The sequence below is a fragment of the Eschrichtius robustus genome, chromosome 12 (genome assembly GCF_028021215.1).
Source record: "Eschrichtius robustus isolate mEscRob2 chromosome 12, mEscRob2.pri, whole genome shotgun sequence".
Taxonomy (NCBI): Eukaryota; Metazoa; Chordata; class Mammalia; order Artiodactyla; family Eschrichtiidae; genus Eschrichtius; species Eschrichtius robustus.
In genome coordinates this window covers 87,940,452-87,955,657 of record NC_090835.1, presented here as the reverse complement: position 1 = coordinate 87,955,657, position 15,206 = coordinate 87,940,452, and the positions used below count along the sequence as shown (strand labels likewise).

The 15,206-nt window shown below is 37.0% G+C and overlaps 1 protein-coding gene across 4 annotated transcripts in view; it reads right to left on the bottom strand.

Moving 5' to 3' along the window:
• Positions 1 to 15,206, bottom strand: part of SLC17A1 (solute carrier family 17 member 1) — a 75,059-nt gene that overhangs the window by 14,760 nt on the left and 45,093 nt on the right. For all 4 annotated transcript variants that reach the window (XM_068557442.1, XM_068557440.1, XM_068557441.1 and 1 more), the window contains 2 exons: positions 12,097 to 12,187; positions 4,234 to 4,370 (listed from right to left, as the gene is read on the bottom strand). In XM_068557442.1, coding sequence (XP_068413543.1) covers positions 4,236 to 4,370; positions 12,097 to 12,187 — 226 coding nt within the window. In that variant the 3' untranslated portion in view covers positions 4,234 to 4,235. The remainder of the gene's footprint in view (positions 1 to 4,233; positions 4,371 to 12,096; positions 12,188 to 15,206) is intronic.

The following is a 15,206-nucleotide window of genomic DNA, read 5'->3' as shown; positions in this document are numbered from 1 at the left end:
ATTTTACCCTTTTCCAATGTGGATTCCTTTTCTTTCCATTTCTCTCAACTCCTGTCTCTTAAGTAAAAACCTTGGCGATTGGCCAAGATGTGGGAGTAGAAAGACCCTGAGCTCACCTCCTCTCACAAACACATCAGAATCACTACTTGCAGAATAATCATCTAGGAAAATGACTGAAACCTATCAGAAAAAGATCTACAACTAAAGGCAGAAAGAAGAACCACAATGAGATGGGTAGGAGGGGAGGACTCACAATGTAATCAAGTCCTATATGCTCAGGTGGGCAACCCACAAACTGGAGAATAATTATAGTACAGAGGTTTCCCCATAGGAGAGTTCTGAGCCCCACATCAGGCTCCCCAGCCTGGGGGTCCTACACCAGGAAGACAAGCCCCCAGAGCATTTGGCTTTGAAGGCCTGTGGGTCTTAATTTCAGGAGTCCCAATGGACTGTGGGAAATAGAGGCTTCACGGCTTCACTCTTAAGGGATGCACACAAAACCTCACACGCACCAGGACCCAGGGCACAAGCAGTAATTTGATACAAGCCCGGGCCAGACTTACCTGCTGGTCTTGGAGAGTCTCCTGGAGAGGTGAGGGGCAGCTGTGGCTCACCCTGGGGACACAGACACTGGTGGCATACATATTTGGGAGCCACTGATGCTGGCGGGTGCCACTGTGTGGGATCCTCTCTCTGGCTTGTTAGCACCAAGACCTGGCCCCACCCAACAGTCTGGAATGCTGGATGCCTCAGACCAAACAACTAACTGGGTGGGGACACAACCCCATCCATCAGCAGACAGGCTGCCTAAAAACTTCCTGAGCCCACAGCTGCCTCTAGACATGGCGTCTACACACAGCCCTGCCCACCAGAAGACCAAGACCCAGCTCCTCCCACCAGTGGGCAGGCACTGACCCTGCCCTCCAGGAAGCCTGCACTAGCTTCCAGACCAGCCTCACCCACCAGGGGGCAGACACCAGACACAAGAAAACCACAGTCCCACAGCCTGAGCGCCACACAGCACACTCGTAGCAGGCCACACCCTACCCTGGGACCAGCTGGGCCCCAGCCCTGCCCACTAGCAGGACAACACAGGAACATGAAAGACCTCATATGCAACTGTGTCAGGAGCCCCACCCCTTCCCCCAGCAATCTGAAAGCAGCTCTGGGATCCCTGGGCCCTGCAGCCAGACTCCAGGACCTGGCTCTGCCTGCCAGTAGTCCAGCACTAACACTAGGACCTGGCTTCACCCACCAATGGCGGGGGGGAACAGCACTGGAGCCTTCTGGACCCTTACTCCACCCACCAGTGAGCCAGCACTAACCCTGGGGCCCTGTGAAGGGCTCTGCAGTCAGCCACCTGTGACCAGGCCCTACTAGGCAACGGCATCCACACAAGGCAAGGCCTGGCAACCAACTGAGCCAGGGGCCAACCAAGACAGACCACCCACATAGTCAGACTGCCACAACAGAAGGACCACAACACACAGCCCTTTTAGGGGGAATCCCTAAAGCTTATACCTTGGGTGACAAGAGAGGAGTATGCTGCAAGAATGCATAGGACTTCTCCTACAGAAGGCCACTTCTCCAAGGTCGAGAAATATAACTAACCAACTACATACATAAAAATACTAATAGCAACTGAGACAAAATGAAGTGGCAGAAGACCAGATGAAGGAACAAGATAAAACCCCAGAAGAAGAACTAAGTGAAGTGGAGATAGGCAATCTACCTGAGAAAGAGTTCAGAGTAATGATCATAAAGATGATGAAAGAACTCGGGAGAAGAATGGATGCACAGAATGAGAAATTAGAAGTTTTCAACAAAGAGTTAGAAAATATAAAAGAACAACCAAACAGAGATGAAGAATACAATAACTGAAATGAAGAATATACTAGAAGGAATCAATAGTAGACTAAATGATACAGAGGAACAGATCAGTGAGCTGGAAGACAGAGCAGGAGAAATCACTGCCGCTGAACAGAAAAAAAGAAAAAAGAATGAAAAGAAGTGAGGACAGTTTAAGTGAAAACCTCACTGTTTATTGCACAGACAAAATGCCAACCTATGTGCTGACCTACCAAGTCTGTGTCCATAAACCCTACTTTCTCTCAGCTACTATAGGTAAACTCTGGGTTTGTATCCAAGGCCAGCCTCTGCACTGTGCTTGGATTTCATCACCTCTGGACTTCTTTTTTTTTTTTTTTTTTTTTAACGAGGAATCATACACACTATTTTTTAATATGTACATGATTTGTGTAATCAAAGTTTACTTGAGCACAAATACTTTCTTTGCCTATAAAATTGCTGCTATCAGTAGCAGCAACACTTCCTGGCCAAGAAAGGCAGAACTCTCCAGACTTCTACAGCCTGGTGCATTGCTCCCCTTTCTTTTTCTGTGGATGTACACATGTGCATAGTGGTCAGAGCCCCTTCACCAGCCTGCCTCTCTCATGGTGGTTTTTTAGGGAGAGGAAGAGGGGACCTGGGTGAAGACCTGGGATGATTTTCAGTGGGTGAAGCCATTAGGCTGTACCTTGCAGAAGCTCACAGTCTTCAAGGAGAGCGCTACTGCAAGTGCCCACCGAGGCACACCTCCATCCTCTGTACCATGCTCTCTAAGTTCCCTATGGACAGGGCCTCAGCTGCTGCTTCAACCTGAGTCTCATAGTATGCATGAGTCCTGGTAAATCAAGTAGTTTAATTCTGCATGTGCATTTTCTTTCCAACGTTGTGAAACCTCACTATTGGATTATACCATCAGTTTATATACTATTACATCTAATTCTAAAACAACAAACATATAAAAAACTCCCTGCTGTACCATGCCGTTTCTCAGCTCTCCTTTATAGGGCTGTCTATTCTTGCTGTCTCCACTTTCTTAGCCATAGCAATCAGACAAGAAAAATAAATAAAAGGTATCCAAATCAGAAGGGAAGAGGTAAAACTGTCACCATTTGAAGATGACATGGTACTCGATATAGAGAACCCTAAAGTCTCCACCCAATGAACACTCTTTTAATAATAATTTTGGATATGAAAAACAGACTACCACCAGGATCCCAGCAGTTTTCCATGTGGTCTCTCCTAATCACAACCTCTCCCTCCCCCTAAAGGTAATGACTATCCTGACATTTAGTGTAATGTCTTCTGTGCATGTCTTTGTAGATTTATTACCCACATATGTATCACTGTAGACTTTAGTTTTGCCATTTTTAAAAAAATTTTGTATGTTTTTTAAGTCTCTTTGAATCTAGAGACTCCCCCTGCATCACTCTTCTTTTTCCTTATAATTCATTTGTTAAAGACAATTATAAGACAGTTTAGATTTGCTGATGATATCCTTAGGATTTAGTTCAACATATTCTCTATTTTCTGTATTCATTACAAAACAGTAGCTGTATCCTGAGGCTTGATCACGTTCAGTTTGATCTTTTTAGCAAGACCTTGGTGGTGGTGCGTTTTTTCACAAGGATGTACACAATGTCTCTATGTCTCTCTTTGTGATATCAGCCACTGATGCTCAACCCTAGATCCCTTAATTCACTGGGGTTTGCAAAATGGGGATTTTCTACATCTATCAATTCTTATTTGTGTACTAGCTGAACTAATTCTACAAAAATACATTTTTCCTACTTATTTATTTACCACTGACAGAGTTTAGAGAAGAAAGGCACAATATCAGAGTCTCCTTTGAACTTTAATGGACGCTTTGTCTCCATCATTCATTTGAAAACCACTCTAGTCAGGATCGCCTTTGAAGTACCTCTTGCCAAACACATTAATAAATTCACAGACCTTATATAATTTGACCCCTTGATAGTATTTGCCACAGGTACTCATTCCCACCTTTTTCACTTTTCTTCTTAGACACCACATTCCTCAACTGTCTTTCCTACTTCACCAAAGGCCCTTCCCAGTTTCCCTTGCAAGCATCCTCCTCTCTTCCTCACCTTTAGATGTTAGAGAGGCCTAGGCTCCCAAATTTATATCTCTAGCCCCAGTATCTCTCAAGAATTCTAGACCGGTATATCCCCTGGGCTGCATGCCATCTCATCAGGATGTCAAATAGTTTCAGACTTTATATGGCCCCCTCTTCTCCCCGAAACCTGCACCCCTTATTTTTTCCCATCTCAGTCAGCAACATCACAGTTTGCTCAGGGGCCATCTTTAGCTCCTCTGTTTCCTGCATCCCCAGCTTCAAAATCTGCCCTTAATTGGATCACTTCTTACCTTCAGAGATAAGTATTTTGTGTTTCTTTAGCCCAGTCTTGAATTTCTGCTTTAGCAAATATAAGGTAGAAGATTAGGCTTATCACATTATTGGCTACCATCATGAAGAAGATTTTAAGCCAGGGAGAGTCTTGATCCTGAGGAATTAAAGTGCAAAAAATTATAAATTTGTAACATTGTTTTGTAACATTTAAAATGTAATATTAAAATTAATATAGGCTCAACGCAGATCACTAAAACACAGCAAAACACTATCATAAGGAACAAAAAAAGCCATTTCACTCTACAAAGATAATCATTATTTATCTTTCCATGTTTTGATTTAGATCTATGTATATATAATTTTTCATGTATAAAAAGGACATTGTATGTATATAGTGCTAAAGCCAAGAATGCTATGGTTTTTCATTTAGAAATATCTCATAAACATGTTTGCATATCAGGAAATATTTGACTATATCATAACTGTTACTGACTGATTAGTAATCCAGAGTTTAGATTTATAAAATTTACAAAAGCATCCCTTATTTCTTTAAAGTTGTTTTTCACTTTTTGTTGCTATAAATTTGAATATGTTGGTGGTTAATTACATATACAACAATGCTTTTGAATAAGATTTGTCAAATATGCTTTCCTCATTTATAAAAATTGTTGACACATTTTCTCTTTCAGCCTATTAATATGATCAGTTTCATTAACAGATTTTATTAATAGATAGAGTCACTTTTACTTTCACAGAAAGTGGCCTACTTAATCATGGTGTCATATATATTTTAATATGTTGGTGGATTCTGTGCACAGGTAATTTATTTTTGGAATCCATATTCAAAGATGACATTAAATTTCAATTATGTTTCAGATTTTCTTTACCACTTTACCCTTTACTTTTTCATCAGCTGAGGTTAAATTTTATGTAGTTAAATGTAAAATGCATTGTGATTGGGTTTTGGTCTCTGGTGCCATGCTTTTCAAGGATGTCCTGCCTAAAGCTTAAATAATTATTAACTCCTATTTTACTTTAGTATCTTTATCGTTTCCTTTCTTCATTTACATTTTTTAATCACCTAGAATTAACTTGGGGGTAAATATGAGAACAGAGTGTAATTATATTTTTCAGGTGGGCTTGCCACTGTGTTTTTAAAAAATCAATCTATTCCTTCTGGTTTGAAATGAAACTTTATTATATAGAATGTATTCTTTTCAGAACTTGACCATTATTAAATCATCATCAATTTCATTTAAAATATAATTAAGAGTAGACACTGAAAAAAATAAAACAATGTTTCCTGACAAACTAGACATTAAATATATTTAATTATAGTGATTTCTATAATCAAACATGCCAAATTTGACAAATTTGACAGGTAGTAGGCAAACAGAAAGTGGAGGAAAAAACCAAGATGTGCTTAGAAATTTAATGATAAATAATAAAGCTTGTGGTAATTTTAAGTTAATAGAATCTATTGCGATTTGGAATTGAAGTCCAACCTAGAAACTTTTTAAAATTAATTTTTATTGGAGTATAGTTGCTTTACAATGTTGTGTTAGTTTCTGCTGTACAGCGAAGTGAATCATATATCCATTCTTTTTTAGATTTCCTTCCCATTTAGGTCACCACAGAGCATTGAGTAGAGTTCCCTGTGCTATACAGTAGGTTCTCATTAGTTATCTATTTTATATATAGTAGTGTATATATGTTAATCCCAATAGCCCAATTCATCCCATACCCCCTTCCCTCCTTGGTAACCATAAGTTTGTCTTCTACATCTGTAGATCTATTTCTCCTTTGCAAATAAGTTCATCTCTGCCATTTTTCTAGATTCCACATATAAGCGATATTATACATTTCCAACCTAGAAACTTGATGTGCCTCTCCCGTCTAATATTTTCACTGATGTTGCTCAATAGGTGTGCAGCAACTTTTTGGACTTTGTACAATTTGGACTTCATATGGACTTTGTACAATTTTCAAAATACCCATAGGTATTTTGCAATATTGGTTGATACCGTGCTTTAGATTTTCCCACAGTATGCTACCTAACTTTAATTTTTTTTTTCCCCAGGAAGACAATTGCATTCTCTGTACATAATGTTATATTTTTCCTCTACACTTACATTGTATATATCCGTAATTAAGTTTTCTTGACAATTGTGTTTGCTAACATTTTCAGAATGCTAAACAATAGGATAGCAAACACACTTTTATTTTTCCTGATTTAAAAGTATATGAGACTAAAAATACTTATAGCTGTTATGCATTGAACACATAACATCTGATACTTGCATACATGATCTGATTTGGTAATTACCTTAACCCCATAGGTTTCTATGTCATCTTAGCCATTTACAGCTGGAGACACTGAGACTTCGATTAAGAAATGTTTCCAGGTCACATATCTTATAAGTAGGTGAGCTAAGACTTGAACAAGATAGCTTTGCTGGGGAAATATACACTGTAAACTACTAAGTAGCTGATTCTCATTGTTTCTAGTATTTTTGCTTGAAGAAAAACTTTTTTCCTGATAATATAATATCATCTTTTGTTGGTTAATATTTACTTCATTTTTTATGCTGTCCTTACAACTTTCAATGTTTCTACGTCTTTATTTTAGGTATGTATTTTATATATTAATAGCATATGAATGGCTTTTGTTTTTAGTCTTACAAAATGTGTCCTTTAATTGCAGCGTTTAGTCCATCTATATTTATTGTGATCTTTGGTATATTTGTATTTATTTCTACCATCTGTCTTTGTGCTTTCAATTTGTCCTATCTTCTACCTATAGTCCTACCCCCAACCCCCACACCATTTCTTACCTTCTTTCACATTGAGGGGCTTTTGCTTCCTTTTTAAAAATTTTTTTTATTCCATGTTTTCCCCTCTCTCCTGGTTTGAAAGTTCCACACTCTATGTCTTGGAATTTTAATACACATACCCCCCAAATTTAATACTAATCTTTATGTATTAAAAAATTAGAGGGTCCAGGAGGAGGGGAAACAGGGAGTTCTTGTTCAGTGGGTATAGAGCTTCAATCATGCAAGATGACAAATTTCTAAAGATCTATTATACAACGATGTGCATATAGTTAACAATACTAACTATACAATATTGTAATGTACACTCAAAATTTGTTAAGAGGGTAAATTTATGTTATGTGGTTTTTATTTTAACACACACACACATACACACACACTTATGCAATTTAAACACGAAAGCTGGAGAATAATTCTGTAGTCTCTGAATAAATAGTGATGTATCTTAATTTACCTACTTATTTTGTTGGCTTTACATTGACAACTCCTGGTCTATATTGATTTTTCTCTTGTTTCTTGCCCTCTTTTATTAAAGAAAGTGCTTTTTATTTCATTTTCCAGTTACTTTGAAATTTATACACATTTTTCTGTATTTTACAAATTATTACCCTAGAAATTACAACATGTATCCTTGGTGCACCAAACTCTACTAATACTTTTATCCTATGGCAAGAGAACATGAAGTCTTTGGAATAATTTATTCCATTTATCCTCTCCTGATTAATTTACTATTGTTACTGTCTACTCTACTTCATTCATTCTATACACGTAGTTTTTTAAAAACTCCACAAGACACTATTATTATTTTGTACAATAAAACAAATAATAAGTGGATTTGCACACACCACTTTTACTGTTCTTCATTCCTGTTTGTACCTCCAACATTCTTATGCTTAAAAACATTCTTTAAATGCCCATTAATGAATTGAACCTCCTTGATTTTTGTTTGCTTGAAATATGTTATCTCCTTTAAAAAAATATTTTCACTGAGTTTACAAATTTAAGTTGGCAGTTATTTTCATTTAGTATACTGAAGATATCATTCTACTGTCTTCTGGGCTTCCTTTTTTGTGGATGAAGAGTCAGAGATTAGTTTAACTGTTGTTCATTTGAAGGCAACCTTTCTTATTTCTCTTACTGCTTGTGTGACTTTCTTTTTGTCTTTACTTTTCTGTAAATTCTCTATGAGGTGTGCAACTGTGGATTTCTTTTGTTTATCCTACTTGTCATTAATGGACTCCTTAAAGATGTGAATTGCTATATTTCTGAAAAACTAGAAAACAATCATTTTCTCTTCAAATTTAACTTCTGCCCTATTCTGTTTTCTGGAACTCCAGTTAAATATATGTTGGGCCTTCTCACTGAGTCCACATATTCTGTATTTTCTATAATTTTTTCTTAATGTGATTCATTCTGGATAGATCCTCCTGACCAGTCAAGATAGAGTAGGTTATACTACAGTAACCAATACCCACCGCCTCCCCCCCCGCAATTCCTAGTGGCTTTTAATGGCAGAGATTTGGTTTTTGTTTAAACTAAATGTCCATAGCAAGTTGGCTAGAGGTTATGCTCCACATCTCTTCATTCCTGGATCCTGGTGAACGGAGTTGCAGTTGACATTCTGATTGTTGCCAGTTGCTGTGTCCGAGAGAGTGGCCTCTTAGTTCTCAATGTTTCTCTTCAGAATGAATGCATATCACTTTCTCTCATGTGTCACTGGCCAAAATAAGTTATATAAATATATCTGACTTCAAGGAAGTGGGGAAATGCCCAAGAGGAGAACCAAAAAAATTATTGTATCTGCAACAGTTACTTTCCAGCCTGCCCTCTGCTCCGCAAACATTGGATTCACTCACCTTCCTCTATGCCAAACACACTAATCAAGGGAGACCACTCCAAAGACCCTCCAGTGCCTACCTTCATCTGTTTCAGAGGCTGATTGAAGAACATTCAAACATTCATCAGGATGTGACTCTCAAAATGTCTGCCTAGCAGTGTGTCAGTATTACTAAGGACAAATGATTGCTGTTTGTTTTCCAATCCTCCTTTACTGAAAGGAAGTATTTATTGAAGCTATTGGATTGCTATGCTACGATTGTATACAGCATGATGGAGCACGTAATTCCTGATATAGGGAGCCATTATGCATTATCCCCCAGTAAAGGGTGATACATTCTGCACTTTGAACTTGATGCCATAACTAGGTGCAACTTTGGATGTCTGTTGACTCCCTTATGGAAGGAGTAAAATTGCTGTGCATGTAGGTTTATACATTTTTTCAGGCTTTTAAATTGTCTGTCTTAAGAGAATTGGTCCAAATTACTTACTCTCCCATTAATGGAGGCAGAAGCCTCACTAATTCTCTTATTAGCTCTACTTAATCTGAATTTTTAATTTTTATATTTTTAATTGCCAGAGGTTAGATTTAGTTCTTTGTCTAAACTTATGTTTCTTTCTTTTTTTTTTTTTTAAAGGGAACGCTATTTATTTATTTAGTCTGTGTTGGGTCTTCGTTTCTGTGCAAGGGCTTTCTCTAGTTGCGGTGAGCAGGGGCCACTCTTCATCGCGGTGCGCGGGCCTCTCACTGTCGCGGCCTCTCTTGCTGTGGAGCATAAGCTCCAGACGTGCAGGCTCAGTAGTTGTGGCTCACAGGCCTAGTTGCTCTGCGGCATGTGGGATCTTCCCAGACCAGGGCCCGAACCCGTGTCCCCTGCATTGGCAGGCAGATTCTCAACCACTGCCCCACCAGGGAAGCCCTAAACTTATGTTTCTTAAGTTTATATTTATATATTTTTTCTTATTTATATTTTATTTATATTTTCAATCCTCTCTTTTACGTCTTTAAATATATACATATATGTCCAATATCTCTGAGGATCTGATTTGGTGGTTTTTATTCATCTCTCACATAACACATTATTTCCTCAAGCATTTTATAATTTTTGATTGATTGTGAAATCGTATTCATCAAAACTTTATGCATAAGGAAATTCTGGAGTATGAATTTAGAGTTTCTCCAGAAAAAAAAATTTATTTACTTTTACTAGGCATCTGTGGACCACTAGAAATTCAATTCTTGGCTTATGGCATTTGGACACAATAGAATTTGAATTAGGGCCTCAAACCATTGTGAAGATTGGTTTATTGTTTCAAACGTTCAGAAGAGTCTTTATTCAGTTTTTCCTCTCCCTTTGTAGCTGAGGCTGAAATAGATAAGTTTCCTCACTGGGCAGAGACAACTTCGGACAGTTCTGGAGCCATGTTTCCTGCCACCTTTGGGGGAAGTCAGCTCAGCAGGTCTGATTGAGTTCATTGGAAGAACAGGCTGAGTGGGCTCCATGCTCAGGGGGAGAAAACACACCCTGGAGTTCTTTTTCAGTAAGGCTACCTCTCTGATCAGGGAGCTTCCATGGTTATAGTGATGTTCCTAGTCTTTGTGATACCATAAGTCCTAGCACATGATGGTGGAGGGGCTCCTCTCTATGGGAAATTTGGCCATGGTGGGTACAAATTGTCTCTCCTTGGCCAAAGTTGTGGGACAAGGAGCAATTGGAGTATTTGCCTGAACACTGCTACCTCTCAGCTTGGAGATTTTCCTCCAAAACTTTCCTCCAAGTTTATATATGAGCTACATGGTAGTAGTGGTGTGAGGTTGTAGTCCTCAGTGGTTACAGGTACATATCAGCATTTTCATTCTGACTCTTCTTTTATGAGTGGTTTTGGGATATTATCTCTTATGCTCTGTTTGTCCATTATAACTGGGTGTCCATTAACACCCAGGATGGGCAATTTCTCCAAGGCAGCCAATGGCTTTGATGGTCATTTACCTCTCTGGAATCAAGCTCTTCCTTCATGTTCAATCACTGAAATTTTCCCTTACTTTTTTTTTTTTTTTCTCAAGATCAGGCATGCATTTAACATGATTGTTAAAATTTGATAAGGCATTTAAAATTTTTTTGAATATATATTATTAGATTCTGGGACCACAGAATTCATCAGAATGTGTTGGCAAAGATTGTACAGCCATTTGCATATAGTGTGTTGGAGAAGGCATGTTCAGGTGTATTAGAACAGAGTCATCATAACAGATCAATAAATCCTGGTCAAAGATGAACTAATCTAACAAATAATAAAGAAACTTAGTATTAATGGTTAGCGGGTAAATTATCTGTGGCTTAAGAAGAAAAGTCAGAATAAATGTGATGGTTGAGGAACGTGCACGTGTTTCCAGTTATCACCTGGGTGACAGTAGTGGTTTTGCCTCCACTAGGTAATCAGCTTTGAGAACTGGGGTTTCTTTACATAATACTATCAATTTATACAATATTCCTTTAGAATCATCCACGTATTGATCATTTCTGTTGCCTCTTTTCCTTTTTGTATCTCCAGTCTACCATCTGGGATAATTTTATTTCTCCCTAAAAAACTAACTTTAGCTTTTTTTCTCAGTGCTAGCCTACTTTTGATGAATTCTCTGTTTCTGTTTGAAAATGGATGAATTTAAACTTCATTTTTTATGATGGATTTTTTTTTTGATGGATTGTAGAATTCTAGACTAGCAGTTATTTTCCTTCAGCACCAGATAAGGCATTTTAAGTATTTTTAAGAGGAGAATTTCAGGTAACCTCATCCATAGAAACAGAAGCCAGCCTTCATAGAATTGTTTCTTTTGGTCATTTTAAAATTGTATTTGTTCCTGATTTTTCATTCCTTTCCTGACAAAACTATATCTTCTTACTTATATTACCATTCACCCAGTCAACTACCTGTTTTGATAAAGGCACACATTAATTGTTAAAAATCACAGAGGTCCACTTCTGTTTCAATAACCAATGATTAAAGAGTTACCAGCACAACTAATTGACATATAGCAAGAAAGAACTTGTATCATCTGTAAGTTTGGAGGGAATGCCAAGTTTAATATGCCACAAAAACTCATAACTCACCTCTTGCTGATGTCTCCTCTGCAACTTTTTGTATGCATTACACTTTCTTTGTCTGTACAGTTAATATGAGAAAAATAACTACCCATGTCTGGGTGTTCCTTACCTGACTAAGGATCATTCCAGTCACAGTGGAAGCAACCAGTCCTCCTGTTAGTCCAATTACATTTGTAAATCCTTTAAGAAATCCATAATATCTATACAAAAATGAATGACAATACATAGATGTAAAGTAATACAAGTGCTGCAGGAAAAACCTAATGAAATGAGACTTAAGAGAGATAACTGTTGACTTCCTAAATTTCCCATTTCCACTATTCAAATTCCATTACAATGTCTGAAAAAGTATATGGATATAAGTAACTTTCTGGTTGCACTGCAGAGCCAGAAAGGTTGGCTTTAGCAGTAAAGAATATTAATATATTGAGAAAATGAGGCCATATTAGAGTGAAAGCCAGCAGAGTTAGGAAATCTATAAAAATAGTTGAGAAATTCCAAAGGTGATGTGTGTTGGTAATAGGAACAGGTTTGGGATTAATACAAAATTGAAGGGCTCTGTTCACCTAACCTATTCTCACAGTACCAGAACTACTGGCCCCAATAATTGCTCCCATTATTCAGGCAAGGAAACCAGAAACTTGTTTACAAGCAACTGTGATTGGCCATTCCTGAGCGCCAAAACCAACTTCAGCAGAGAGTGAGCTACAAAAGCAGGGAAGCCACAGAGAATAATAGATAAAGTAGGGATCAAATCCATCAGCCATAAAGAACAAGGAACTGCCTCTTGCAGAACAGAATCCGTGTCTAATCAAGAAATTAGTTCACTCCAGGACAGGGAGTTTGTTCCTTTCCTGCCCAACAGATTTCACCATTAAATGTTCTCTGTTTTCAATTCTTCCCTTTTATGAGAGTGAGGGCTTTTTGTTTGTTTTGTTCTGTCTCTTATTTTATTTCCTTGGGTCTATTCCATTCTTACTCTGCCTTTACCTGTTGACTATGGGAGCGAGTGTATAGTTTATTAGTTTATGGGTCCTGGGTCAGAGAAGCACCTGGACCTAGAGTCCCTGGATTGTGGAGCTGTATGCAGTCACATGGTGGAAATTTGAGTTGTCTCTTTTTGGCGGGAGCTGGAAAGTGTCTTTTAATGTGTGAAGAAGAACATTTATGGTTACGAGCAGCCACAGGTGCAGATTGGGGTAGAAACAATCACTTGTCTCCAGTATTCATTGTTTCCTTTTTCATTTTAGCAATAGAACCCCTGGGTTTTCAGTGATAATAGGGCCCCTTATGCCTTTGGGAGCCCTTGTTACTTTTGCCTTCATAATCACCTTCCACCATAAAAAATACTTACAATTTTATTTTATGACTCTATGTGTTGTGGAACTTTTCAATTTCATCTAAATTGTCAGATTTATTGGTATGAACTTGTTTATAATATTCTGTTATTTTATTTTGTGCTAAGAGTTATTACAATACACCCTTTTCCATCTCTTATGTTGATAATTTTTCCCTTTTTCTTGATCAATCTTCTTTATTTCACTAATTTTATTAATTTTCAAAGAAGCAACTTTTGATATTGTTAGCTTTACATATTTTTTTTGTCCTACTCTTCATAATTTCGTTCCTTCTACTTTCTTTGGGTTTAATTTGCTGCTTTTTTCCCCTACCTATAATACCTGAGATACAAACATGATTATTGATATTAAGACTTAATTGTCTTTCAGTATATATGTTTAAAGCTATACATTTCTCTGGGCATGATTTTAAATGCATCCCACATGCTTTGATATGTCATATTTCATTGTAATTTAAAATATTTTCTAATTTCAAATGTGATTTCTTCTTTGACCTAAACATTAGTTTCAAAGCAATGGGAGTTACCTATCTTTTGCTTTTGATAGCAACCTTAATTTCACAGTGATTAAAGAATGTATTCTGAATGGTTTTAGTCATTTAAATGAATTGCAGCTTGCTTTATGATCCAGCATGTTGTTAATTTCAGAAAAAATGTCCCATGGGCAACTGAATGTGAATTCTCTCCTTATTGAGTGCAGTGTTCTACATATGTCAATTAGGTCAACTCTGTTCATTGTTGATGTTGTTGTTTAATTATCCATATCCTTACTTTTTGTCTACCTCTTTTTTGGTATAAGCTATTGAAAGAAGTGTGTGAAAGTCTCTTCTTTCATTGTAAATTTGTCTAGTTCTTTGAGTTTACTCAATTCATGATGAGTATAAATTAAAGCTGTATGATTGGGTTCCAAAAGAAGTAGAATTCTGATATTTTTCTCTTTACCATTATGAAATATCACTATTTCTAGTAATGTTTCATGAATTAAAGTCTATTTTATTTGATATTAACATAGTTATTCCAGGTTTCTTGGGGTTAATATTTGTTTGGCATATCTTTACCCATCCCTTTATTTCATCCTTTCTGTATCCTCATGTTTAATTTGTCTTTTATTTGCAGCATAGAGCTGCATTTCCTTTTTTATTGAGCTTGACAATCTTGATACTTACTTGGAGTATTTCATCCATTTTAATTTAATATAATTACTGATATATTTGTGATTATCTGCTCACTATTTATTTTCTATTTGACCTACCCTTTCTCATTGCACTTTTTTTCTTTCAGATTAATCCATTTTCATTTCATTTTTCCTTCTATGACATTATTTCACTATTCTTTTCAGCACTGAAGATATAACATGCACTTTACTTAAGTTTATTATGAATTATACTTTTACTATTTTCATTATAATGCCAGAATATGAGAACATTTTTAGTTCTTTGCTTTAGTTCATCCTGTATTTTCATTCTTTAGTGTATTTTATTTCTATATACATTTCAACTCATAAGATACTCTCTGTTGTTTTAAAGATCAATGGTCTCCTAATTACACACATATTTACCCCCCTATTGCTCCTCAGTGCATCTTGCATTTTCAGGTTTCATCAGGCATAATTTCTTTCTGACTGAAAAATTCCTTTTAATATTTCTTTTAGTGAAAATCTGATGATGAAAATTTCTGTTTGCCTGTCTGAAAACATTTTTATTTTGCTTTGATTTTTGAAGAATATTTTCACTAGGCATAAAATTCTAGGTTGACATTTATTTTTCAGCATTTTATAGAACTCATTTCATTATCTTCTGGCTTTCATAGTTTCTGTTGAAAAGTCAGATGTCAGGCTTATTCTTGCTACTTGAAAGTAGCAT